The following is a 27,248-nucleotide window of genomic DNA, read 5'->3' on the forward strand; positions in this document are numbered from 1 at the left end:
TCGTGTGTGTATCGTAATGATTCAGTCAGCGATGTATTGATCGACTGCGATTACAAGATCATTTTACGCGCTGCTATACAGCATCGCATCGATCGATCAAGTTACCAAATGAAATATTCAAACGCGTATATAAGGTACATATTACACAATAATGTACGTTTTGTGAAGAAGCGAAGCGTCGGTTTAGCACAAAGAGATACAATAGCAGCCTCCGGGTACACGATAATCGAATCATTGTTCGCGGCACAACAATAAAAAGCGCAGATTTTGTCAGCCTTGGCACCCATCGCATTTAATATATGATATACACGCACTGCAGTTATTACACGCGTTTTATACAGTGAAGTAATCGGATGTCGATGTTGCAGCCTTGCGGCTTACCTGCCCTTTTTTTTCATCTATTATAACATATTTTTATTACGTTTTTTTCATTGTTTAAATGACAATTGTGTGACAAAATTTTTAATCGGTTCAATTAATTGTAAGAAACTTTATTGACAGATGATTGAAAAAGCTCGTTACACAAGAGAATGATGAAGAGACAACTTAATGTGAGCTTGAAAAGGAAAATCTTTACTTCGCAGCCTTTGAATTGTCTGAAATTTAGCTGATAACATGTTGATGAATATTTTGAAAAGCCAACTCTTTGAAAGTGGTTCAAAAATTTTATACAACGGTTTATTTCACCATGTTTCATTACTAACTTCAACATGGTAACAACACTAACGACAGACGATTACATGTTACGCAATATGTAATTTCCTATAGCCAGGAAAACCGCGAACATCACGTATTTGTTGTTGCATATTAAAATCGCGGTTTCGTCTTAATTTTCACTGAATATTGAATCATTTACTCAATTATCATTCAATTGCCAAGGTGAGAGAAACGATGATAATGATAATGTATTATTTATATTGTTGGATGGCATTTTTCACCGGTCGTTTAACTCTTGTTGGAATAACATATTTAGACAGAAGTAGCGATGTTGCGAAATTTCGTTTTGTTCGGATAATCAGGTATTTTCAGTTTAATAATTGTTTTTTTTTCTTGACATTCTATTCACATTTGTATCGAATTATATGTACAATATCTAACATATACTCAACGTTAAAGCGATTTACAGAAAGTCGAAAGTGTACGGAAAAGGAGGACAAACGTGAATAAATCAGATTTACAACATTTTTTCTATTTTTTTTTTTTTTGTTCTTAGCAGAATCGATAAAATTTTATACGGCGTTTTTTAAACTTCTGAGGATTATTTAACAAGTACTACATTAATCCGGCCATATCGCCAAAAAAATTGCGTATTTTTCTTTCAAAATTTAGTTCGCGTCATCAATTATTTGCTATGATGTAAATCCTCTGAATGGTCCTTAGAAGTTGCGCCTTTCGCTGCAACAGGTTGGTATGATATGTACCCAGAGACTAGTATGAAATAAACGGTTGAATAATTATGCATCGGGTCTAGAAATATCGATTAATGATACTTTTGACATATTTATTACACAGATTTTAATACCTAACCGCTTGTATAGTAAGAAGAACATTTCTCTTATTTTTTCATACCAAAGTAAAATTTATTACCGTTAATTTATACAAGTTTATGATCTTTTGCAGTCTGATCATAAAATTTGGAAGCTATTACGAAAGCAGTTGCGGTGTTAGTAATTATTTTTTTCCCCATTTCTTTTCCCTTTTTTTTCATATGAAGGAGATGCACGCGCTGCTCTTTTCATTTCTTGACGGACTTTATTGAGAAATGTCCGTGAATAAGGTCGAATTATTCAGATTTTTCAGAATCTTCTTCAGAGTTGAAGAATGCCATATGCTGCATGGTGAAAAACGAAGCTATCGAAGGCAGCAGGCGTGGAAAAAAGAGAGACCCATTATCGAGGATTGAGTCACCTAGGGACGAGAATTCCGTAAACGTCATGATCGTAAGCATCCTGAGTTACATGGGTATGTAGGACACGCACTTCCAACCTGGATGTTTAACCTGAGTTTCTCCAAATAGGCGATAGGCGGGTAGAAAACTGATTTCTATGTATAACAGAGGATACGTGGGTATATTATACACAATTGCAGCATGTCGATTGTAAGGAATTGTTCGGGAAAGAAATTTACGAACGATCGTTTCGGCGTTGTAGCGCTTTGTTGGGATTGTCACTTTACTGCAGTGCGCCGTCTGGTGGGGAAAAATGTAACTAATGTAACCAGGCTGACGTCTTAGCGTTGACCGTGTTTTTTACCGCGTGTGGATGGTAGAAAAGGTATATTATTGATTATGTTTAATTAATTTATGTGACATGAGTAATTTGAAAGCCCAATAATTACGATTTGTCTTGATTAAAATTAAGAACTTAGGTTATGTGGTGATAAAATGGCGCCGAGAACCAGGCTCTGACGTCATGAAGACATTTTACATTACTCGAGATGCAGTTATGGCCACACCGATCCTCTTCAAAAAAAATTTGCATTTTACACAGTTATGTTCAAGATGTCGGTATAATTGGTGCGCTTGATTTACTTAAGGGATTGTAACGAAATTCAGTAAGCCATAATGCAACATTAAACATGTCTTATTATCTAAAAACTTAACACCTTCAAAGTCTCAAGTTCCTGACTCATTTTGAAACTTCAAATTCGACAAAATTACACTTCTAATTCCCTCCCAGCGTAAAATTTTTGGTATAAAAAACAGTGTACAGTTTTTGCGAATGAGTGTAAAAAAAAAACCCGTCAATTTGTTTGTTATATATTTACCAGAAAAAAACAAAACTAAATTTGGACTGTATATGCATGTGAGAAATTTTTTTTTCTTAGTATACTAGGTACGTAATTGAAAGTTTAATATCTTGAAATCTTCGTAAACCATACATAATCATCTTGCAAACACGTGAGGAAAAAATCTCTTCAAATTTCGCGCCATATTTAGTTCAACTGTCTTTTGCGCGACGATGATAGAATATTCATTTTTACCAACGGAAATACCGAGAAACCAAGAAGTGACGTCAAAGAAAGAAAGATACTATCGATTCATACTTTTTGCACTATGTAACGTACCTAACACCGATATAGCTAACGATAAGTTATTCATTTTTAACACACTTGATCCTGCCGGCTTTCAAATTGCCATAGAATTAAAATAAGGACGATGACCTAAAATTCGCTTTGAGAATGAATAACTTTAGGGACCATTCGTTTTCGATGCATAATTCCAATAAAGTGAATCAATTCTAATCGACGAATGATTTTACGTTCAAATATTATAATAACACCTCTAAATTTCAGCAAGTCAATAATTATTCCTATTTGCACAATCTTCGATGACTGTTTGGATTCGAATCGAAATCTATTATCGATTATAACATAACGGTCTTTGAAATAAATAAATTTCAAAAAAATGTGTACTTTCGATGAAGTTCGTGAATTTGTGCAAATTTTCAACTCTCATTTGTCTACTGTGCATAACGAATACTGTGAATTTAAAAATCAGCGAGCGTTCGCAGCGCCACGAACCAGGAACTTGCCGTCTAAATTTGGCGGGAAACCTTGACACCATCGTCGTACAACGTAAGTACGGACTAACCGGTCGGATGATAATATTTGGTCGAGTAAACATTGCGAAAGTGAAAAAGATGGCATTGCCGATGTTGACTGACAGCTGGCCTACGATTCTACAATGCTAATCGTGGAGCAGTCCATACAGAACGAAGTAATTTGTTGCGCTACTAATTGTATTGTGAAAATATTCATCGTGCATTCTCTCGCGTGGAACGCATGCGCGCCAAGAGCATTATTTTAAAACAGCGCGCGAAGTATGAATAGGTGAGTAAAATTTAATGTAACCGTTCGGTGAGCGGGCGAGCAGGTGTATTTGCGAAATCATAAGAGCTTGACGAGTCGATCAAGTAAAGCAGTAAAACGACAATATTGATCGATATTTATTGAAGTTGTTTTCAGATAGAATTTTTTTTATCCCGTAAAAGATTCCAACTTGTCCAATGTATTGACCTGGACGAGCGATAGGAAGATTTAGTTTTTGCTAATTTGTATAAAGATAATAAGTAAGCTGGATCAGATCAACTTTAGTTTTATAATTTTGCGGTTTGGACAGATTTTATCTATCTATAGACTGTATTTCCGATATACCGTTATTAGGAAAATTAATTAGCACGACTTGCCTCATGCCTGATCATTTTTGACTGATTATAGGCTAATTGCTCTAGTACTATGAAGTGCGTAAATAGACAGTAAAACTCCCCGGAGCTATAGTTAAGCAATTTATGCATTCTGAGGACAGGATAATTGAGTTGTTGCGGCAGTCATGAACTTCAAAGCTAGTTACAATAATATACGTATATACGTGCATGAGAAAGTATGTATAATATCAGTGTATGTAAAGCATGTTACTAGAATTGTGAGAAAGTATGATGCGCATAGCGAAAACGCAGAGGAATTTGTTGCACATATTTATAACTATACACAAGCACACACACACATGCACATACTCATATGTATGCAAGTTATTCCGTAGCGAGAAAGTAAAGAATGTCTTGAGGAATCTGTATATGAGAGATCCGCCTTGCCCACTTGTGAAAAAATTATCCGCCGCGACTAGTCTTGCTAATTTAGCAACATGATGTAGGGATAGGCAAGAGCTGCGAGAGAGAACATTGCGGGACCGCTCCTTCGCAGGCTTAAACTTCTATTCGTATTTATTTCTCAAGTTTCGTAACGTGAATAATGATTAGTCAAGCCTTCGATAGCCGCACCAGCAGCCAGACTTTCGTCGTCTGATAATCGAGTGGGGTTGTCGTCGCCGTTTTCGCCGTTTTTGCAGTTCTCATCGTTATCGTCGTCATTGTCGTCGTCATACTAGGCGTGTGCGAAACACACGCAAAAATCACCTGTACCTTACTAAACAGAGATTTCGAAACCGCTAATAGAAACGAAGCCAAACTTTCGCGAATCAACACTGGCCGTTGCCTGAGAAAGCTAATCATTTGAATTGCGCGCCACTGTGAAATACAGATTCAAATATGGCGGCAAAATGACTATCTGTTATAACCTTCGGTTTTCTTGCCCAGTTAGAAAACTTGGGATGACTTACACGGTTGAGTACTAGCGGAATTTTAAGTAAGGTGAAAAGCGAAAATTTTTATGTTTCATTTTCAGTTCAATATGGATGTATTCATCGTTCAGAAATGTTACGATAAATCTATTGCTGCAACATGTGCGCTAGCAGACGGCATCTGCGCCATAGATCGATCGTCTGCTATTATCAGCTGACGACACACGATTGAAAACAAGTGAAATATTATTTCTGTTCTTCTCTTTTTTTTTTAGAAAGTTTAAAGATTCGTTCGATTTACTTCATGCGGTGTAGAAACGTTGTCTTTGACAGATGGGTTGACAATTCTGAGTGACGATTGAACAGCGATGATTTGATGAAGCAGAACACAGAGGACTTTGATATCTAAACGAATCCCGTCACGAGTCGCATGACAGTACAAGCTTTAATTTGACTGTGCATAGTGCAACTAATCGAGCAGTTCTATAAGTATGAAATTCACGTTATGTAATTTGCAAGGGTGTACATACATCACGTAAGATCTTGTTCTATTTGGAAAAGCGTTCATCGATAGTCTGATTAAATAGAGACTCAACAAATCACTCACAATTTCCGAGTTTACGTAATAGACGTAATTGACTCATTTCTGTCGGCTTCCAGACAACCGACAACAAATATTTTCACTGAATAGTGAACGTCAGATGTTAGATTAGCCTATTTTTTTTACATAATATCATTGGATACGATATATCGTAATTGAAGAAAAAGAGAAAAGGAAAAGACAGTACCTGGCAGTGCTGTACCAACGTTGAGCCGGACTGCGGTATGTCTTGACGAAATCTCACACATGCCGTTGAAACTTTCCTTCGAACCTGAGTGAAATGTCCAAACTGGCACAATTTCTCCACACGAGCACAGAGCCTACCGGACCCTATACACGCCATAGCGAAAACTGTAGTGAGAAGACTCGGGGGACACTTTCAACTCGACCACTAGACGCCCCACCTCGACGTCAAAATCGATCCCCTCCACCCGACAAATCACGCTGCTAACCGGAAATACATACATACTCTTTTACTATCGCCTAGCTTTGAGTCTAGCTTGCGCGGTTTCGTACTTTCGTCACTACGAGCTTGCGAAAGGTACGGCCTTGGCGTCACGTGCATGCGAGAAAGCCACAGTTCAATTCGCCGGATTTTTAGTGATGGGATATTTTTTATTCGCCCTCTTCATCCCCTTTGCCGGTTTTATAATTTACAATAATATAAAGCTGCCGATGACTGCTTATTGATCCGGAGAAGTTAGGATTTTCAAATTATTTAGACAGTTCAATGCCGATTGCGGTAAATTGTACTTTTTTCAGCCGCTAGTCGAATCATATTTTATACAGTTGACAGAAGCTTTTTGAGGTTGGGTCTGATACCAGACGAGATCATAGCAGACGATTCTGTGACCATACGCATTAAAACGTCAAGGCAGCGATGCTCCAGTAAAATAACGAGCTCGCTGTTTTGGCGTCCTCTTGAGAATTTTTAGTGAAAGTAATGCGGTAGTGAAAAAATTTAAATTCCTTTTATAATTTAGAATCCACGCAAAGTAAAAACTTTCGCTCTAGCGTTGACGGAATAATGTAAAGACGGCTACCTGTGGGCAGATTTTTGCAATTAGTTCTTGGCGGGTAAGCGTAAGAACCACATTAACAATCCCGTAGCTTCTTTATCGGCGGAGAGGGTAACTGTCTTTGGTAGTCTTCGGTCAACGGTTCTGGCTTTTTCCTTTCCATATTGTAAAGAGGCAGTGAATCTACTATTATTGACTGGACACCACTGCAACGTTCTCGTTCACCGACAAATAATAAAAGTGTAGACGCTAATAGCGTTGAATGAATTGAAGAGCATAACAATTTCATCTATTACCGACTGCGTTACACAAACTTTTATGCAATGTAATTGCAGATAATGTTGCAGATTTTCAACAACTGAGTTTTCAATTTGCTGCCAAAGAATAAGATAAAAAATGACAAAATGTTCCTGTCAGTCTAATAGAAAAGTTTTTTTAATTTCTGCTGTTTATAAAAATATTGTGAATGAAGGGTGCGATGTTTGTCTTTTTTCAGCACAAGTCTCGAGATTTCACGTTGATCGATTATTTTTTTTCTTAAGATTAACAAATTATATGTATCTTCACTTGCCTTTACTCTTTGGATAATACGATCGCAGCGCCGCCAACGGCTGCGACCGGTTCGAGGGCTTGTTCATTGTACTCGAGTGCCAATCAAGCATTTTAAAGGCCATTTATACAGTTGCGTATTAGTCACAACAGGGTATAGTTTATGCTGTAAGTGAACCTGAAATTATTATCGAATATCGCGTTTATACTCTCGGATTATAGTGACGACAGGTTAGTATGTCCTTAATCTTCTATTAGTTTTATTTACACCAATTCGTCCAGCGATGTAAAGTACAATTCTTTATCTGTTAATTCAGCCATCAAATTTTCATCGTTGTATTATGTACACCCAGGATACAATTGAATATCTATGGCGTCGCGCAGTTGATAACTGACATGATATCTATTGTTATGTCTGTCTGAAGACGTCTGTATATAGCGCCTCACAATTTTCAACGTACTTCAATTTTACGCCGAGATGCAAATATAAGGCCTAATTAAAGGCTGTTCAGTGGTACCAGAAGTCCCGAAAATCTTGCAAATATCATGACGGTTTTAATCTGTTGCTCAAATATTTTGAAATGTCTCTCAATACATGGGTTCATTTACGTTGCTCTTATCATTCACCATTCTGTCACTTAGTATTATTGCAAGTTTATTGAAACTAGATTTCTATTGCAACGTTATACTGCATTATCAAAATCACTTTAGCATCGATTCTCTTTGATATCACGTAACGAAAACTCTGACGTATACAAGTATAAGTCTGGACACTTGGGTGTATGAATTGTGCTTTTTAGCCACAAATTATAAGTGTGGATAAGGCTCAATTATTTACCACACACATACAAATAATGAAATTTGATCACTTCAGCCGATGTGCAAAAATGGTACCAAACTTAACACAAACGTAGAGAATTCCTAGGCAAACTACATTGTTTGACACTTGGTACTAATTTACAATGTATCTCACGCCTAATGTATTGTGTTCAATGGGCTAGTCTTTTGTTATGTGTAATTATTTTTCAATTCACTCAAATCTAGCAAATGACATCAGTGTGACAGAGAATTTATATCTGTGGACTAAAAAACCAGTTCATTTGCTGACGACAATAAAATTTCACTAAAGAAATAAGCCTCAAAAATTCATAGTCTCGTATTTGTTGTTGTTTTATCTGCAGCTGGTCAAATGTATTTGGTGCTGATCCAATCACTGTGATTTTACATTTCCAGAATAGACATTTGTATATCGACAAGATTGAGAAGATGGAATTTTACAGGAAACTTGGTTGATAATTGCTCAAAGAACTTTTGTTAATTACAGGTGAATATCATGCAAATGCTGGTTGAAAAATAGAAAAGGGTGCAACAATTAGAACGAATACAGTACTTTCATCAAAAAGGATATTTTCCAAGTTTTATCTTGTGAGTATAAACCTTAAGAGAGATAGTACAACGAAATCTTATCAAAACTGTTGCACGTCATTATAAAATAGTCATGTTCATGAAGATTCTTTTCAAATATTTTACAGCTTAAGTGGAAACCCAGGATCAGGAGATATAAAAAGTACCTTTTTAGCTGAAGTGAATCGGAGTGAATAGAAATTGCATACAGTCAGTGCCCTTACTAATATTATTTGAGGACTCAAACAGGTATGGGTAAAATACAATACATCCATAAGCAGCATCCCCAATCACCATAAAAATCTGAATCACTTCTAGAATAAATAAAAGCAGCCTGAAACATTTATACACATTTATAGAGCAGACAGGAAATTAAACAAAACAGTTATATTTTTTCTCAAAACTATTATGATCTCTCCTTAAAATATGATTAGAATATCGTAATGCATATTTTTTTAATAGAAGCAAATAGTTTTCTAGGTAATGATCTGACCTAAAATAATTTGATTTATCTAAACTATATAAAGGTGGCTGGAAGTAATCAATAAATGCCATCATAATAATTTTCGAGATTTTTGGCCTTGTTCCTTCTTTTTCTCTCGTTACCACAGTTTTTTTTTTTTTTCAGTTTCACTGCCAAAATGGTACAAACAGAAGGTCAAATAGCGTCAATGATTGTTCCCCGAGTATTCGAGATGATTTACAAAAATTTTTACACTACAGACTAAAGTATTAAATGGCAGCAAGTAGTTTACAACAATGCGACCATCACTTGCAATTATTCGGTGGACGAAAAAATAACCAGACAGACCAGACAGACAGATAAAATGTACCAGCAAGGCGGCCAGTTATTTACCTGGACTTTGCTTTAAGGAAGCATTATGCAACAATTTATTTTTCCTTTGCGTCAGGCATCGGAAACACTTCCAAACTAGTCAACCCCCTCTGTCATGATTAGTCACACAATATTTAATATGAGATGATATCATTTATCAATGGCTCTCAGGGTAGTTTGGATGATATTAGTAAAGTACAAGGACTAGAATATACACAACAAAGCTTTGCCAAATTCTTATACTTTTCAAATTTCATTAAGTAATAATTAATACAATGCATTATGTTTGTGTGTTACAGCGAAGCAAGAGTCAGTTATGAATGGATGATGGAATCGACCACGTTGCATAGCAATTGAGTATTGATAACATCTGAATCATGTTGGAAACGAGGTGTAAGGTGTGGGTGAAACCATGACAAATTCCCACTTGGTCAAGAACTTTCTCAACATCACAGAATCACCGACCCTCACATAGGAGAGCCGGAGATTACTGAAAATTGAGAAGCCGTTACAATATGCTCTTCATTGTTGTAGATTGATTAAACCCTGGTGAAGCCATGGGTTCTGGTATATCCAGTGACAGTGACTCAAGTGCAACCGATGTTAAGAAGAAACGTGTCAAGACTATTAATAAGGTTAAGAGAGCTCGGAAAGAAATGCATCCATGTAAAGAATGTGCGGTGGTAGTAGAACGTTTGCCTGAAGAAGAACTGGGCAAGTTATTGGCAAGAAATGCGACGAAATCGAACGATGTGGCAAACTTTCACCGAAATAAATATGGTCGCTTTGTTATTTCAAGAAACCAGCAGCACACTGAAATATCTGAGGAACAAAATAGTCTGAAAGGAGAGGATTTGACGAGCTGTATAACTGATCCTAATTCTAAGATAATTACAAGAAAAAAATCAGAAAATCATGCAGCTAGTAAAGAACATATTGTAAAAGCAGAAAGGAAGAAGTCGCTCAACAAAAGTAAATCTCGCAGAAAACCTAACGCGAGCCATTGTCATAATAAATCGCACAAATTTCAACTGTCACTACACACCATAAAAAGGGATGGTGAAAATTCCACTAAACATCAAGATGGTGAAAAATATGCAAATAGCAATATTCCGCGAACTGAAAACATGCCTAAAATTGAAAATAGTGAGGATAATTTAAAGGTTAATGTAAATAAAGAATCTGCATCAAAAGGATTCAAGCTGTCTCTCAAGAGAACAGTAACTTCTACTGAAGGTTTTTGTAATAAAATCTCACGGATTAAAGATCTCAGTGAGAAGCAAGACAGTGATTCTAATGATGAAGATTTTGAAAGTAAATTAAAGATTACTCCCAAGAGAAAATTACACAATTCCAAAAAGAATGAGGTAAATGTTTCTGAACTGAGAAAGCGTGCAAAAGTTGAATATGCACCGTGCAGTAATCGCCGATCAATTAATAAACCCAAACTCCAAGTTTGCAACAGAGATTTGAATCAAGAGAACACACTTGACCACCTACAAGTTAACTCTGATAGCAGTCAAAATCAAAAAAATGATCATATTATTCCAAAGAAATCATCCCACCTGAAAATTTTGCAAGTTGCAGTTAAAAGACTGAAGAAGCAAACTACGACTGCACCTAACAAAGCTGACCCAGTGGAGCCTTCGAATCAACACATAGAAACACATAAAACAGTTTGTAATAATCCGACTGATATTTCAACTGTCAAAGCAACAGATCAAGGTCAAAATAAGGCCAAAGAGACTAGGAATAGACTGATTACAGATTATTTTTTCAAAATTGATAAAAGCAATGTTTTGCCAGCAAAAACTGTGAAATCCTTGGAAGACAAAGTAATTGAGGATGCAGTATTGAGAAAGAAATGGAAAATTCACAAAGATGTGATTATACCGTTAATAAATTGTAAAGAATTGAAAACATCTAAGTCGGGATATGTTGCCTCAGAAATTGAGAAACTGAATCAAAAATACTCCACTTTGTTTGTTTTTGGCAATCTCTCAAGTACAACTGTAAATACATCTCACTCACCCTACAAACAATCATCCACCAATTTCAGTGATGAGTCTTTGATAAGTGATAATGTAGTTAAGATTCTTCAAAACTCAGTTCACACTGTTACGGTTCCAATGGAAAGAAATGCATTGCCTATCAACTACAAACCTCCACATTTCGAAAAATATTCACCAGTAAAAAGTATAGAAGTTTCGTTGAATGACAATTCATCTACAATAAATTCTGAACCAGGATCAAGAGAAGCAGAGAAACCAGCAATTCGGATGGATCGTACAGATGATGTTTCTCCTCATTCCAAAGGCGAAAATAAACGAGATATGGATAAGGAACCGCCCCGTCTATCTCTGTTCACAAGTAATCACGAAATTAGAAATCATCTTAGTCAGACTTCAGAAAAATCATTCGAAGTAGCATCTACTCTTAAAATTCCATCATCCGTATCTCCAAAGAAACAAAGAACCAGACAATTAGTCCAACATAATCCAGAATTAAATAACACACAAGTTCCTGGGGTAGAAATCATTACTGGCGTACGAAAAGTGACTAAAACGCCAGAGAAAATTTGCACTGTGTCATTAACAAAAAACATAGATTTTTCGCTTCACACTGATGAAATGCGGAAAAAACTAAATAGTACGCCGTTACTCAGGAATAATTCTATGCATGCTATCAATCAGCCAGATACGTGTTCGGCTCATAGGTCGGAAACAAAACAGCCCAAAAAATCATACAAATCCGAACTGGCTAAAGAAAAAGTGACTAAAACATCTTTTCCTCTAAATGGCATGACAATTTTAAACCATTCCGTCCTGGATGATCGAGATAATTGGATGGACATGGGCGAGAGCAGTGATGACGGTGCAGCCAAAATTAATATAGCTGTGGATAATGGTGATACAGTGCAACAAAGCGAAAGTTTAGAAATACGTCCAAATCTCTGCATCACAGTAGCCAGCGAAACAGTACCTTGTAATAGCACAAAAAATATGCGAACTGATTCTCTTGCTATTAACGATCTTGCATGTACTATTGAAAATTGCAAAGATACAAATCCCAGCGGAGATATCAGACGCCCGGCTGAATGTCCCCGCAACTGTCCATCATTGATGAAAATTCTAGAATCAAAGAAAACTCAGTATCATTCGGCGCATCAACCTGCTTGCAAAACTATTGAAACTCGCTCAAGTGGAGAGGAAACATCATCTGGAAGTGGTATAATTGAGAAGAGAGATCACAATACACACCACAGCGAAACAGATTCTGATAATCTTACTGAAGAAATATCACTTAATGACAATTGTGTTGATGCATTTCCGTCCCTCTACATTGATGAAAATCTTCAACCTTCTGATGTACAGGATATTCCTGTTATGGATACGGTAGAACAACTTGGGTCATCTGTTGACACGGATATAAGTGAATCTGATCCACTAGCTATGACACCTACAGAATCAAACATGTCAACTTCTAACGATTGTATCAGTAGTGTAGTGGCTGAAGTTGATCAAGCTGATGACAATACTGAATTACCTTTGAAAAAAGAATGTATTTTTTGCAAGAAGGCATTCAGATTCACATACAACTTGGGAAAACATTTATCAACGTTGCATGTAAGAGATACAAATAAGTCGTGTACCATCTGTGATAAACAATTGACTGAAAAAAATGTGATCAAACATTATCTTGAACACTGTGGTTGCACAGAAATATGTGAGACTGGTGCCAGCGAATGCAGTATTTGTACCAAAAAATTCAAGAAACCACGAGCTCTTAGCTATCACATGAGACATAAGCACGGTATTGCAAAACAACAGGGTAGTCCGAATACAGTATCGCAAACTTCTAAATCAAACACATGTACTATGTGCCGATCAACATATAACTCCGAAGAAGATTTGTTCTTGCACATGTTGACTCATACTGAAAAAGACTTGCAGGATACCTACGAAGTTGAAAAGGTTAAAAAACAGCTTGAATCAATTACGGATACTAGAGAAGTGATAATTTCTGAAAATCAAGCCAGTGGCAATTCTGAGAGCAAAAATGCTAAACCTGAGGAACAAGTACCACCCAAACTCACAGGGACTAGTGATACTCCAACTGCATTGTCTTCTGCTGTTTCAACTTGTGAATTATCAATTTGCCTTTGCCATAAAGCTGAACGACTCGAAATGTCATGTGGTGTAATAATTGAACTTGCGATAGTGTGCAAACAGTGTAAAACATTTTTTAAAACAAGAAAATGCTTTAAAGATCATTACAACATTTCACCGTGTACATGGAATAGTTTGAGTGGAGTGACACCTGCAATGTTTTGCAATAAATATCGCGTTATTTTAAGTTCCCTGCAAGATATGCACTCGCACTTGAAGAAGCACAGTGACCTCAATTTAGAAATGCACATGTCGTTACTCTGTAAACATTGCAATGTATTCTTTTTTTCAATCGGACCTCTATTTTACGAACATTGGTTCAATCACTGCAAGGATCCTCTATATATTGCTGATCATTGGGTATTTCCTAATAATACTAAAATAAAGATCGTCGAGCCGAATAGTAGAACAGATGGCAATAATGACGAACCCACTGAAAGTCTTTTCGTTGCTGATTATCAGTGTCATTATTGTAAAAAACCGTTTCGAACTCAAGTTGAGTTGAACAAGCACCTTATTTTTAACCACACATGTCATCAAAAAGTTGATTCTCCACCTCGAGTTAGTAAAATTATCAACTTGTGCTTTAAACTAATTTGCAGTATATGTAATAAAGATTTCGCTGACAAATCAAGATTTGATACTCATGTTGAAGAGCACAGAACCATCAAAGATTTACTACAAATTCCTAAAGACCTGTGTAAATCATCAGAAGGTAATCCGCTTTCTTGCAACATATGTAAAATCGAATATGACACAACAAAGGATTATGAAAATCACTTGATCAAACATGATATAATTCAGGAAAAATTTGTTTGCAATTATTGCGCACTCATGGTGGATAGTATTAAAGACTTCGAACATCATTCCACGGAACATAAAGGTACACCAGAAAAACCAGTTTCATGTAAAGTCATATTTGCTACAGCCAAGTTTCATTGTAAGACTTGTAAATTATGGTTTGATAATCAAGCTATATTGGATAAGCATTTTGCAACACATAGTAATTCGGTTAAATCAACTTCAGAACTTGTAGAAAAATCACCTGTAAAATCTGCGAGGGCTGTTGAGAAAACAAGCGTTGCCAATGAGACTAGTCAACAAGAATCGAATAGTCAAATTGATGACGCAAGCGCTGTCATTGAGGGAAATCAGCAAGAATTCGCCAACGATGTTGAGGAAACAAGCACTACCACTGAAACGAATCGACAAGAATCAACTAATCAAATTGATGACACAAGCGCGATTATTGAGAAGAATCAGCAAGAAACCATTAGTGGAGTTCAAGAAACAAGCAATACCGTTGAAACAAATCAGGAAGAATCAACTAACCAAATTGCCGATGCAAGTGCTATCGTTGAGAAGAATCAGCAAGAATCAACGATCGAAATCGAAGCAGGAAGTGCTATTATTGAAAATAATCAGAAAAAATCGATTAATCGAGTTGAGAAAACCATCGCTATCATTGAAAGAAATCCACAAGGATCAAACTACCAAATTGAACCTGATGCTTCCATTCCCACGCACAAAGATATCACTTCGGATAGCTCTAAAGTAATTCCCAGTGTGATAGACGTATCTGATGACTCGAATTGTACGAATGCTGAAATACTGCCCAGCGAGAAGAATGCACTAGAAGATTCAACCACAAAAAACTCTATGCTTAAGGAACAGCTTCCAAAATCGAGCGACGAAGAACCTAAGAAGTTATCATTCTTACGTGTTAAAGATTTAAAAGAACTTCTTCCATACACTTGTAGCAAATGCAAAGCTGAGTTTAATACGGAGGAGAATCTTAACAGTCATGATTGTAAAGAGTCGTTAAAAACACGGATTAGAGTTAGTTACATTTGTAAAACGTGTACAAAGATTGAATGCAATACTGTTGACGATTGGTACCAGCATATGATGACACACATCTCAATGCAATCTACCCCAAATTCTTCTGGCACTTGGGTGTGTGTACTTGACGGACCGCATGGGAAAAAGACCTTTATATGTACCATTTGCCACAATTACAGAACTCATTTCCTCAATGAAATAGAGGTTCATTTAATACGTAGTCACGCAGACGTCGCTGCTCCTCTTTTTAACTGCAAATTTTGTCCATCATTTAAAACTGACATAAAACCAGAAATGGAACGTCATTTAGCCGCTCATTTTCGAAGTCTAGAAACAACACCTACCTTAGCTACCTCAAATAGCACAATATATCCGTTTCATCAACTTGACAATTACATCAACTCTCACTCAAATTCATTTTTACCTGTACGTGGATCAGATACTAACTCATCCGAACATCTATCAGTGAAAAATTCAAACAACTCCGAACAACCAAGTTTGGCAATTCCTTTTAATAAGGAGAGCAATAATACTCCACAACCTCTTTCAGTTTTGCACTCTAATAACTTTCAACAACCAACTCCAATTATATCTGGTGGAAGCTTGGGCAATGATTTAACACCGGTTTTAACAGCTGACAATTCCAACAATCTTCAACAACCCGTTCCGATTTCATCTGACAGTAGTTCACGTAATAATTTAGCTCCAACAAAACCAGTCAACAGTACCAATAATTTCCAAATACCAGTTTCAATTTCATCTTTACCCACTACATCAGGCGACAATGTAGTACCACAATTTACTCTGATTGGCAGCTTCAATAATATCCAACAACCAGTGCCAACGATTCCAATAAACTCCAACAATAGCTCACTAACATATACACCGGTTCAAAATTCTAACGCCTTTGAACTAGGAGTTCCGTTTGTACCAGTTACTATTTCGGAAAATAATTTGTCATCGGATCAGCGAATTAATACTTCAGAATGGTTATCGACAATAGTTCAATCGTGTCAAAATCAATCCAATAATACTCCACAGTTTAATGGTATTGCCAACGTGGTATACAGGTTACCTACACCTGCTGCAAACCCTTTATACTCTTGCAGTATATGTCAAAATTATCATTGCTCGACAGAGCAAGAACTAAAGCTTCACGAGTCTCTACATCAGCGAACTGAGTATAACGCTCCTTCGAAAAAAGCATACCGATGCAGGTTGTGCAAAGAATATCTTTATGGTTCTGACGATGATTTGAGAGCACATGTACAGACGTGTCCCAAAAGTGGAAAGTCCCAATTACCTCAAAATCACATTCAACCAGTCGAAGCCCTTGCATCATTTAAATGCAAACATTGTACCCAGGTCTTTTCATCTTATAATATATACCTGCGCCACATAAATACATTTCATACTTTTCTTGTTCTCAATCAGCAACAAGGAAATGAAACCCAATTGCGAACTAGATATCCTTATTCTTGTCCCATATGTACGACAGGTTTTCTACAAGAGACTCACTTGCAGGCTCATATTAGGCAATTGCATCCAAATGACCAAGTGGTACATCCAAAAGTATTTCATAGTCAAGCTTTGTTCAAATGTGGTATTTGTGAGTTACTTCTTGTATCTGAAGCGGCGTTAAATGCTCACATGAGGTCGCACAATATCATAAATTCTTAGTAGTTCACTTAATTCTTTTTAAAATGTATTAATATAATTTTAGATTTTTTTTAACTTTCAAATTCATTTTTATCATGCAAATTCAGAAATTATTTTTCCCGATACAAATATCAAGATGTAAATAAAATCATGACTATACGCGAAATATTGTAGAACAAAATTTATATGCATACACAAAGTTATTGCAGTCTGCATATGTGTCGCTTAGTACTCATCAGACATGAATCAAGAATGTTGAATAATAATTGTACTACGAAGTATTAATTGGGTATTAGAAAAGATATACTATATAAATAAATACGAATAATTTTTAAAGCTTCTTGGACTAAAGTAAATAAACTTTAGATAGTAGCGATTATTATAGTTATATCTTAAAAGAAATTCTCGCTACATACAGAGTGTTTGGTTAGCTGGTAGATCGAAGAATCTAAGAATTTTGTGCATGTACCAGAAAAGTTGTTTTATTAAGATACATGAAAGAAGAATTACATGTGCCATTCTTCTTTGTTAACCCAAGTGGAATTTTTATTCTGGAAGATATATAATTCCCAGGAGATTCCAGATCTGGTATCTACCAGAAATCCCGACCATATTTCGTACATGCGAAAAAAATACGCATTTACATTTATATTTTTATACGTTGCTGTTTACGTAATTTTATAATGTAAAGACGGAGTATCGGTCGAAACTGTTTGACATAATACCGGCATGGTATGTACATTGGGGTGGATGATGATAATCGAAAAGTGCACTTGGTAAAAACTAAAATTCAAGCTTGAATGCTTCACCAAATTACAGTGGTGTTATAATCCACATTGCACATATAGGCTAAATAATTAATATTTACCATTTTATTCATAACTTGAGAGAGAAAAGTTCCTCCAAGTTGTAGAATTCTGTACTAGCTAATAGACTACAGCGATCGAAATACTGTTGTAGAATGTATTGTAATTTTTTTCTAAGTTTATTACTTTCTTTATTATTTTCTGTACAATCTGTGTATATGTGACCACTCTATCGCATTTTCAATTATTGCATTCGATTATAAAGAATACTGCATTTCAATCACAGAAGTACAGGAATATATGTTTGACTATGCTTGTTGCGACTCCAATAGTCTGTAGTAGACAAACCAACTCGTTATTCGCGCTTGATTAACGTTTATTTACTTATAATGAAATTTACTGTAAAAATTTCAATTTGAAAGAAGAAAGATTTGAAAAAATATTTTCAAGCATATAGCGTTTTAAAATCATTTTCTGTTAGCTATAAATATTTTAAGCCTAGTAATTAGTAAACAACCTGTCGAACCATATTCTTCAAAATTTGTATTACTACATTAGTATTATTAGTTCGCAACATGAACTTAAGAGGTATTTTTTATTTTACACTGAGGGCATTTATCCAATATTTACGAATAAAAGTAAACTTGTAACTTGGATAAGAATGAACAGCTGTTCTTCTATAAGATAACGTCTTCTTTAATCAAATGTGTAAATTTTTGATTTATGTTTTTTATTACTTTATAAATTCAGCTCTAGTATTAAAAATTGTAAAGTCTTAACCCATCAAGTTTTTAATTGCTAATGTAGAATATTTTTGATCACTATTAAAATTGTAGACATATGTGTTAGTGCCATTGCAAACTAATATAATATGACTCATCGAATAATGAAATATACAAAAAAAAGGGTCAAAATAGTATATTTTCAACATGACATACATGCTAATGACAAATTATTACGATATCATAAATATATCTATAATAGTGCTTCACAATAGTAACAATAATAACCACACGTATCACAATGTATGCCACAAATCCAGATATTTGTAGAATCATTAAAAAAACATATTTTTTATTATAACTTCGACATAATTACTACAAGTTAATTATATGAATAACTTTTATATTTTTCGCTTATTGAAACTGTAGTTTTGATAAATAATTCATGGTACTACACTGAATTGTTTATTCATAGGATACCAACAAAGTTCCTTGCGACGAAATCCTACGCATTTCTTGTATTAAATAAATACGAATTGAATAATTTGTATTAATTTTCAGCTTTGTATCGTAAATCATGTATTCTGGATTATCCAACGTAAACTTACGAACAGTTCGTAAAACTGGTTATCTCCCGAATTGTCTGATATATTATTTAGTCCGAGGTTCTCATCACCGAACTAAAGTCATGATTGGACGATACGAGTATCATCGCTTACGATTAGTCATAGCTGATAAGCCATACTATGGATAAATTCGATGTATATTTGCACGTGAGGAGAATTAGCCAGGTCTAGATCAGACATTTTTCAAATTTGCCTGTCAATAGTGTCTTCCAGGAACTTTATTTTTCTGTACAATCGAAAAATTAAATGTTCAGAATTCGTCGATTATTTGCAACGCATTTTAATGCGAATTGTTTATCAAAACATGTTGGTTTCATTAATAAAGATGTTCAGTGAATCGATTTTTTCACTCCAGTAAAAAACGCCCAAGTTTTCTTTTTTAACAAATGATGAAAGTTGATGGAAACAAGTTTTTAATTGTTTATAAAACTAATATTACCTTACTCGACTTAGGAATTTTACATAAGCGTGAATTTATCTCAATGTCACGATATTTTCACGTGAAAAAACCGAACAAACTGATCTCCAAATCGCCAATGAATAATCATAATTTTTTACGAACATTCATTACTGTGAAAAAGGATAACTTCGCGTCCGGACTGTACTAAAGGACATTCGCCATGGAAGATAGAGGCATAAACAAAATCTCAAGTGGATGCTCTCGAGCGGAGACGATAGCAAAGACGGGTACATTCTGGCTTGGGGATCGTCATTGTGAATAGACTAAACTTACTGAGAACATTATTACCATTGAATTTTACATTTAATCTATTGTTAAATAAATAATGAACACTAGTTTGCATTAAGCATTATTACCCTTAAAACCGTGCATTTTGATAATGCGATGTGACGCGTGTTGGAACAAATGATTTATCGTGTGGTCGTGGGTTATTTAACTTCGAACCATTAAATCGAAGATTAAACAATGATGATAAAGTGTAAGTAAAAGTATGTATAATAACGGTAGGGAAACCCGATATTCGCGATCGGTTATATTTTGTGTACGGTTATCAGCCTCAGAACTCCGAAAGATAAACTTGATAATAGAATTGATAAATGATATCCATCTAGTTAAGGTCAGTCCGAAGTTAGTCATTGTTGAGCTCGGTACAGCTACCGTGTTCAAAATCGGTCGGACGTAGGACTGTGTTGCTCAAAGGGCATCGCGTAATGTTCGCACTTCTATTTTGCCTCTTCTCAGTCGCGCGGGAAGTTATTACGCTTTTGTCGGCAAGTCGGAAACGACTGAATTCGATGGCGGATCAACGAAGCGAGGGTAAACTCGTAGCTGACGTTAGAAACAACGGGGTTAACGGAAACTCGATCTTCGAGGTAAGCTGAAAAACGGACCCTTTCATGCATCCCTCACGTTTTAATTGCGCATTTCCAACGAGGTGAATAAACCCTCTGCGAGCTGCCTGCTGATTCCATTCGTCTTTCGTATACGCATCGGCTTTCGCTCGAGAAGATCGCATCGGCATTTTCTGCAATAGTTTATACTATGGACGCCATGGAACGAGCCGCGTCTATAATCGTGAATCGTCTCAGTCTCATTCGTCGCTTCGGAAGATCCGGAGCTCCGGAAGTATGGTGCAAGTGACGTGACGTAACGTAATACACACGCCTCGACGTGAAGTTGGCTGACTTTCTTTTTGGCGGGAATCGAGTGCACTTTATGCTTTTTACCCAGTGTTTCTAACCCTTTTTTTCTCACGCAAAGATTTCGATTCTCTCACGTGTGTATCGGACTAGTTAAGTTACAGATAACGGTTTATAATCTGCTCATTTGTTCCTACGCGGTCGAATCATTCGAGCTTCCTAAAATTCGAATACCTAATGGGATTAAAGTATAACCGTCTTTTGTTTCGCGCGGTCACAATGTGAGATAGTGATACTACGACGGTGACGTCACACGTCTGTGTACATACAAAAGTTACGCACAACAGCGTTGCGGAGTTGTAGCTAATCGTAGCCTGGTGATATATGGTGTTGTTCTTCCTTTGCGACCTGATCCTATAATATTTGATATTATAATCGGACTTCCAAGAATGGACAAAAAAAAAAAGTGTTTTTCCCTGCTTCTAATAATCGAGGATAGGAAACGATACATATTATCACATGTTTGTTGATTATTGGAGAGAAAACTGATCTCTTCCTTATGTGACAATGTCGAAACGCAGATTGCAGGTAATGACTCAGGATTCCGTATCAATCATTTAGCAAATTCAAACTTTCAATTGTTATATCCAGTAATTATTTTGTTATACTATTTCGTTGTAACATGTTTTACGATTTTTTCAAAGTATGTAATATTAAATCATTTATTCTGCATCTCTGCTTTTGTCTCGTCATAATTATCGCGTTGTTAATTACACACCGGAATCAGTTTAATTGGTAACTTTTAATTAATGTACCTTATCTTGTTCCGAGTTTGACTAACACAAGTTATTTTAATTGTGTACTGGAACAACTATCGCATGTCCAAATGCCTGTGTTATCTTGTCGGAGATTTTTTTTTATCATCCTGTTAAAGCATGCAAGGACATTGACGCTACGTAGGCTTATTTTGTTGGGTGCATTTACGCGTTTCCTTTCAAGGAATGATCTTTACTGACCGCGCAGTTTTGACTTGGAATTAGATTTAGAATAACGATACTTCGAGTAAACGAAAAATACACGAAACATATTTTTACATTCATGTTTCCCTGTTTTTTTTGTGTAGATTTTGAAATGTCGGACAAATCTGAGACTGTATTGCAGGACTCAAGAGATGCGTCATCGCAATCGAATGACATATTCTCATCCATATGACCTCATAATAATAATTAAATTACAGCAAGCACTTGGGAGACAAATATGCTTATCCTGCTTGTGATTATTTTCATTCTAAGCGTGTAGTTTGAATCAAAGTAAAGGAGACAACGATTAGAAGAAAATTTCAAATATTCCGTTCAGACTGATTATCATGTACAATTATAGTGGATTCGTTATTTGTATTTTTGTATTGTTATATGTATTTTTACCTCATCGTAAATGTGTACAAGAAAAAATTTTCAAACCGTTGATGATACAGATTTTGCGAAGCACACAACATCGAACCGCAATTAAGGGCATGTAGTACTTCTACCTTTACCGACCGAGCAGACTGATCCTTTTTCTTCCTATTTCAAATACACAAATGTGAGGAGAAGGTTCAAATTTCATTTTTATATTCATTATGGGAAGAAAAAGGATTAGTTTGCTCAGTTGGTAAAGGTGGGAGTATTACATCACCTTAAGTCCAACATGTATCGGAATTCCCAAAAAATGATTTGACGCTGTGTAAAAAGTTCGTTTGATTTCTTACATCTAGATTATTCTTGTGCAATTTATTTTTTTTGGCTATCAGCTCAAGAATAATTCTTTCAGTCTGGAGATGACATGTTCGTCGACGAAACATCGCCGTCGACGCCTATTAGTGGAAAAGCAAAACATTCGCGACGAACCAGCGACGTCATCGACAGCGTTCGTATCTCCGAATATATGCAGGCATCCGGGCATTCGACACCGCAACAGAAAAAGCCAGCTCATCTTGATTTGGTTGGTTCGATAAATGAATTGTTTGTTATTTGCCTGGTGTTCCGATCGATCAAGTTTGATCGGTAATTAAATTTGCTGCTGCTAGGACCGTGATTCGATGATAAACTTTCGAAGAGTGAATAAAACCTGAGTATAACCATTTCAGAATGCCGAAATATTGAAATTTATTGCTGAATACGAAAGATATTTGATTCGTTTATTCTTGGATTTACGAGGTTGAAATTAGTAACGTTACAATTCTTTCGAATTATGAGTGTGTTTTGTTTTATTACGGCTTACTAAATTTCAGACAATTCCAAAATCGCGAAATAACGGTTTTCACTCAGTATGAGTCGTTACGATCACGTTACTAACTTCAATATCATTTGAATTTCATGTGATCAAGCTTAATCGATCGAAACTTCAGATACAACAAAAATAATCAGACAATCCATCAGTAGTTGAGAGGGTTCCACACTTTCGCACTGCAGATGATACCGAAATTCTGAAAAAAAGTCTCGTTGATTAGTTCTTCTAATTGTAAGAACAAGTAATTACTTAGAGTTTTGAGATTCTCAAACTCGCTCTCTTTTTTCCAAGAATTTTGTCACCATTTTTAAGTGATGAATTTTTTTTCCTCAACCCATTAGTGGTATTGATTTTTTCGACTAAAGATGTTGCCTCTTTGGTTGGAGGCTTCTTCTGCCATCTTTGGATTAAACTTTTTGGCTTAGATGAACTTCCTTAAAACTCACATATATGTCGTCAATCGGTCGAATCTGTGCGGCGGTGGACTTTATCGGTTGTTGACTATTATAGTATCAACAAATGTAGACATAAGCCAAGGCCACAATTATGAAAAAAAAAATCTGGTGGATCTATATGCCAGACGATAATTGTATGCACAGCGCTTTTTTGAAGTAATAATGATAGGGGTGGCAATGAGAATTAGTTTCTGGTATATTGAAGTTACACTTGCGCATGTTTTTTGAACTTGTAAAATACCTCAGTCTCTGTAATTTTTATTCCGAAAAAGCACTGTCCGTACAATCATCGTCGCGCACGCCAATTCAACAGGTTTTTTCCATGTGGTAGAATTGAACGAAAACGGATTGGCCACCTGTTATTCAAATAAGTTCATTTATTAGCGTAAAACGAGCGTAAAACGGAGATTTCTGTCAATTCTTCCGAAGGTGCAGTGTCAAAATTATACGTTTTTGGATCGTTTTCCACCTAAGATTGCAAGCTTTGCTCTTCTTGGCTCTTCTCTACTATACTATTTCATTTGTATGCATGTTTGCCTAATTGTCTACCCTGTTTGCATTTGTTTGTCGCAATTCACACACAAGTTTCATTGTTCATCTTTCGAAAATTTGTTTGTATCGTGTCGATTTGGGAAATGTTTATTATACCTGCATTGACTGAAAATTCTGATCAAATTATAACTGTAGGAGAAAGAACATTCACAGTTTACACTACTTACTAACCGATATTAATTACTAATTATCACCAGGTATCTCCGGATCAAGGGTATGAAGGCACACCGGGTAATGATCCCAGGATAATTCCAAGCTGGATGCACAAAAGAACGGATCACATCGACGCAACACCCCCTGGCCCTAGCGATGAAAATGAAGAAGAGCAAACTGTCGTTGGGTAACATATATCTATAATTCTATATGACTGATCTTGGTGCAAAATATTCGTACCAATTTTCCCTGTTTTTAGCATAAAATAACGTGAGGTAAAGTTCGACGAGAGTGATGAAATTTTTTATTTTTTGCAGAACCCCAATTGGAATAACAGCTAAGATGCCAGTTAGCCAAGAGTCATTACAGTATAATATGAGTCATGCCAAAAGGGGAACGTGCTTAATATTCAACCATGAAGTATTTGAAACAGGATTCTCCAAACGGGAAGGATCCAGCATTGATGCCAAGCGGATCGAAGCCACTTTCACTAAATTAGGCTTCGACGTTCTGATTCGTGACAATCTTGAGCATAGTGACGTACTCGATGAGATAAATAAATGTGCGAAACTTACCACATAAATCTTATCTAAAGACTGATTTCATGATTATTGTAAAAGTTTGAAATGATTTTAATCTTTCTTTATCATTGACAGTCAGAATTAACGCGTACATCGTTTATTTTTAGTGAGTTCAGCAGATCATACCAACAACGATTGCGTATGCGTATTTTTACTGACGCATGGACTGAACAATAATTTGGTTATGGCCAAGGACGTTGCCTACAGGGCTGACAAAATTTGGAAACCATTTACCGCCGATATTTGTCCAACACTGGCAGGAAAACCAAAATTATTTTTTTATCAGGTAAAGCAATAGTTACATTATCTGCTATAGTTAACAATACCTTTTTTGTTTCGTTATTTTCGCTAGAGACGGACAAACCAATTGGAATATCTTCTAGAAATTGTCGCTGAAAACCAGGCTTTCAAAACTTGGATTCCAAACTAAATACAACAAATTTCGTGTAATATGATGTCACTGATCCATTTTCGGTTCCGAACGAAACCAGTGAAATAAAATTCAATTGTATTGCAGGCTTGTCGAGGAGACAAATTGGACGGCGGTGTTATGCTCATGTCGCGGACCAGTAATACCCAGACAGATTCCGCAGTTGCCTCGTATAAAATTCCAACCCATTCCGATTTTCTGATTGCTCACAGTTCCGTAGACGGTATGTTAGATTATTTAAATTGCAAAAAAGATTTCGATGTCGATTTAAATTACTAGTATAACTTCTCATACTTTGCGCCAGGCGTAATAATTTGCTTTTTGGTAATTTGTGTTTCACTAGGATTTTTTTCGTGGCGTAATCCCGAGGAGGGAACGTGGTACATTCAGTGTTTGTGCTCCGTCCTGGATGAGTTTGCAGAGACGACTGATCTGATGAGGATGCTGACGATAACTGCGCGGAAAGTAGCAACCGAATTTCAATCTTACGACGATATGAATCTGCAGAAGAACGAGCAGAAACAAGTTCCATCGACAACGTCGATGTTGATAAGAGACTTATATTTTAAACCAAAATAATGACGCAAAGCTTGTAGCTAGCAATTATAAAGAAGAAAAGAATTGACACTTTGTTCAGCGACAAGACACTGCGGGCGTTGAGCAAAATTCGTGTTTTATTGAAATTACAATTGTTCATCAGTCATTTTGGGCCCGCACTTTACACTATATAGATAATATATAGTTGTGAAATTTGTATTTTTTGGTATGGCGTTGGAGATGTCAAATATTTCCGACTTGGTTTTCAGGAGCAAGAACTGGAACAAGAAAGATTAAGTACAAACCCACCCCGCATCATTCAGTAAAACTTATATAATCTCAGAATATTCAATGTTGAACTTTACACACGTGCATATTTTCTTGATTAATGATACATAAGAATTTCTTTTTTTTTTATACTCTATATTTCCATTATCATGCGAATTGGTCGCTTATAATTTATTCATCTTACCACACTAAGACTGTTCGTTGCTCGTTACAGAAGACAATTATTTGCTCACATACGTATTATTATTCCTAACTAAGATTAATTAAGCTGATTCGAACCAGTTATTAGTCGGTACGAATAGTAATTTATACATCATTTGTATGTTCGTGTCAATTAAGGTTCGTATTACAAGTTATTTTTGGTCGTTAGTTATTACGCCTACTTATAATTTGTTACTAAACTCTCACAGTCTGGCAAAAAAAAGTTGTGCCATTTTGTAATATACACGTGGGTACAAAAACTTTATGATATTAATTCCTGCAAGTATCAGGTCGATCGCTACAGACGCATTTGCTCGCCCTATCGATGTTCCGTGATTATATATTACCGTTGTTTTACCCGTATTCTCTTTGCTTTTGATTGATATTTTTTCTGCCTTTATTCTCTTTTTTTGTCAGTCTTAATTCCTCTAGAAAACACATAACGAGGTTGCGAAATTTGTTATAAAGAGAAATTAAGGTTATACGTGTATAAAAATGTTTTGTCGCGGAACACAGCAAAATGCAGATTCAGTGCCATCTAAATGCGACACATGCACTGCACTTGATGTGAGGAAACCATAACGAGCTTAATACGGATATTTTTTGGTGGCCAGAAGTCATTACGCACATATATGTACTATAGGCACCCTACATGTAAGAAATATAGCGAAATGCATAATTAGTAGTATTTTCCTTGATCATAATACACCGAACATTAATATATCAAATATTTATTCAGACGGTACATATGAACTACTAATTGTTACACTACTTATATAAGTATCATCTAGATATATAAAGTATCAGAATAGTATTATCGTTTTTTATTTACCTACATTTTCGGTGATTTTTATCGTAACATTGCAATGATGGAA

The 27,248-nt window shown here is 35.9% G+C and overlaps 3 protein-coding genes across 5 annotated transcripts in view; 2 read left to right on the forward strand and 1 right to left on the reverse strand.

The window, feature by feature from the left end:
- LOC124416473 (all trans-polyprenyl-diphosphate synthase PDSS1) overlaps positions 1 to 6,056 on the reverse strand; it is a 50,586-nt gene extending 44,530 nt beyond the window's left edge. The window contains exon 1 of the mRNA XM_046897590.1: positions 5,866 to 6,056. Within this exon, the coding sequence (XP_046753546.1) occupies positions 5,866 to 6,021 (156 nt within the window). The 5' untranslated portion in view covers positions 6,022 to 6,056. The remainder of the gene's footprint in view (positions 1 to 5,865) is intronic.
- Positions 6,057 to 8,784: 2,728 nt separating this feature from the next.
- On the forward strand, positions 8,785 to 17,281 carry LOC124404443. Its single transcript, XM_046878573.1, has 2 exons — positions 8,785 to 8,899; positions 9,785 to 17,281. Exon 2 carries the CDS (start codon positions 10,043 to 10,045, stop codon positions 17,174 to 17,176), a length of 7,134 nt encoding a protein of 2,377 aa, XP_046734529.1. The 5' UTR covers positions 8,785 to 8,899; positions 9,785 to 10,042; the 3' UTR covers positions 17,177 to 17,281.
- A 3,020-nt stretch (positions 17,282 to 20,301) lies between these two features.
- LOC124406678 (caspase-1-like) lies at positions 20,302 to 27,230 on the forward strand. 3 transcript variants are annotated; one of them, XM_046882199.1, is made up of 7 exons: positions 20,305 to 20,641; positions 22,718 to 22,888; positions 24,381 to 24,523; positions 24,654 to 24,898; positions 25,025 to 25,203; positions 25,435 to 25,570; positions 25,691 to 27,229. In XM_046882199.1, exons 1-7 carry the CDS (start codon positions 20,480 to 20,482, stop codon positions 25,924 to 25,926), a joined length of 1,272 nt encoding a protein of 423 aa, XP_046738155.1. In that variant the 5' UTR covers positions 20,305 to 20,479; the 3' UTR covers positions 25,927 to 27,229. The 3 variants fall into 3 exon arrangements, with proteins under 3 accessions (XP_046738171.1, XP_046738155.1, XP_046738163.1); XM_046882207.1 differs by lacking the exon at positions 20,305 to 20,641 and adding an exon at positions 21,343 to 21,496; XM_046882215.1 differs by lacking the exon at positions 22,718 to 22,888 and having other exon boundaries at positions 20,302 to 20,641; positions 24,651 to 24,898; positions 25,691 to 27,230.
- The last annotated feature ends 18 nt before the right edge of the window (positions 27,231 to 27,248 follow it).

This window comes from Diprion similis, chromosome 1, assembly GCF_021155765.1.
Source record: "Diprion similis isolate iyDipSimi1 chromosome 1, iyDipSimi1.1, whole genome shotgun sequence".
NCBI classification, from domain to species: domain Eukaryota; kingdom Metazoa; phylum Arthropoda; class Insecta; order Hymenoptera; family Diprionidae; genus Diprion; species Diprion similis.

What these genes read in the sequence shown, in the direction of transcription:
- LOC124404443 (XM_046878573.1), top strand. Translation starts at nt 10,043, where the DNA reads ATGGGTTCTGGTATATCCAGTGACAGTGACTCAAGTGCAACCGATGTT.
- LOC124406678 (XM_046882199.1), top strand. Translation starts at nt 20,480, where the DNA reads ATGTTCGCACTTCTATTTTGCCTCTTCTCAGTCGCGCGGGAAGTTATT. An exon ending in ACGGAAACTCGATCTTCGAG is followed by an intron (nt 20,642 to 22,717) that starts GTAAGCTGAAAA and finishes TAATTCTTTCAG; the next exon opens with TCTGGAGATGACATGTTCGT. An exon ending in AGCCAGCTCATCTTGATTTG is followed by an intron (nt 22,889 to 24,380) that starts GTTGGTTCGATA and finishes AATTATCACCAG; the next exon opens with GTATCTCCGGATCAAGGGTA.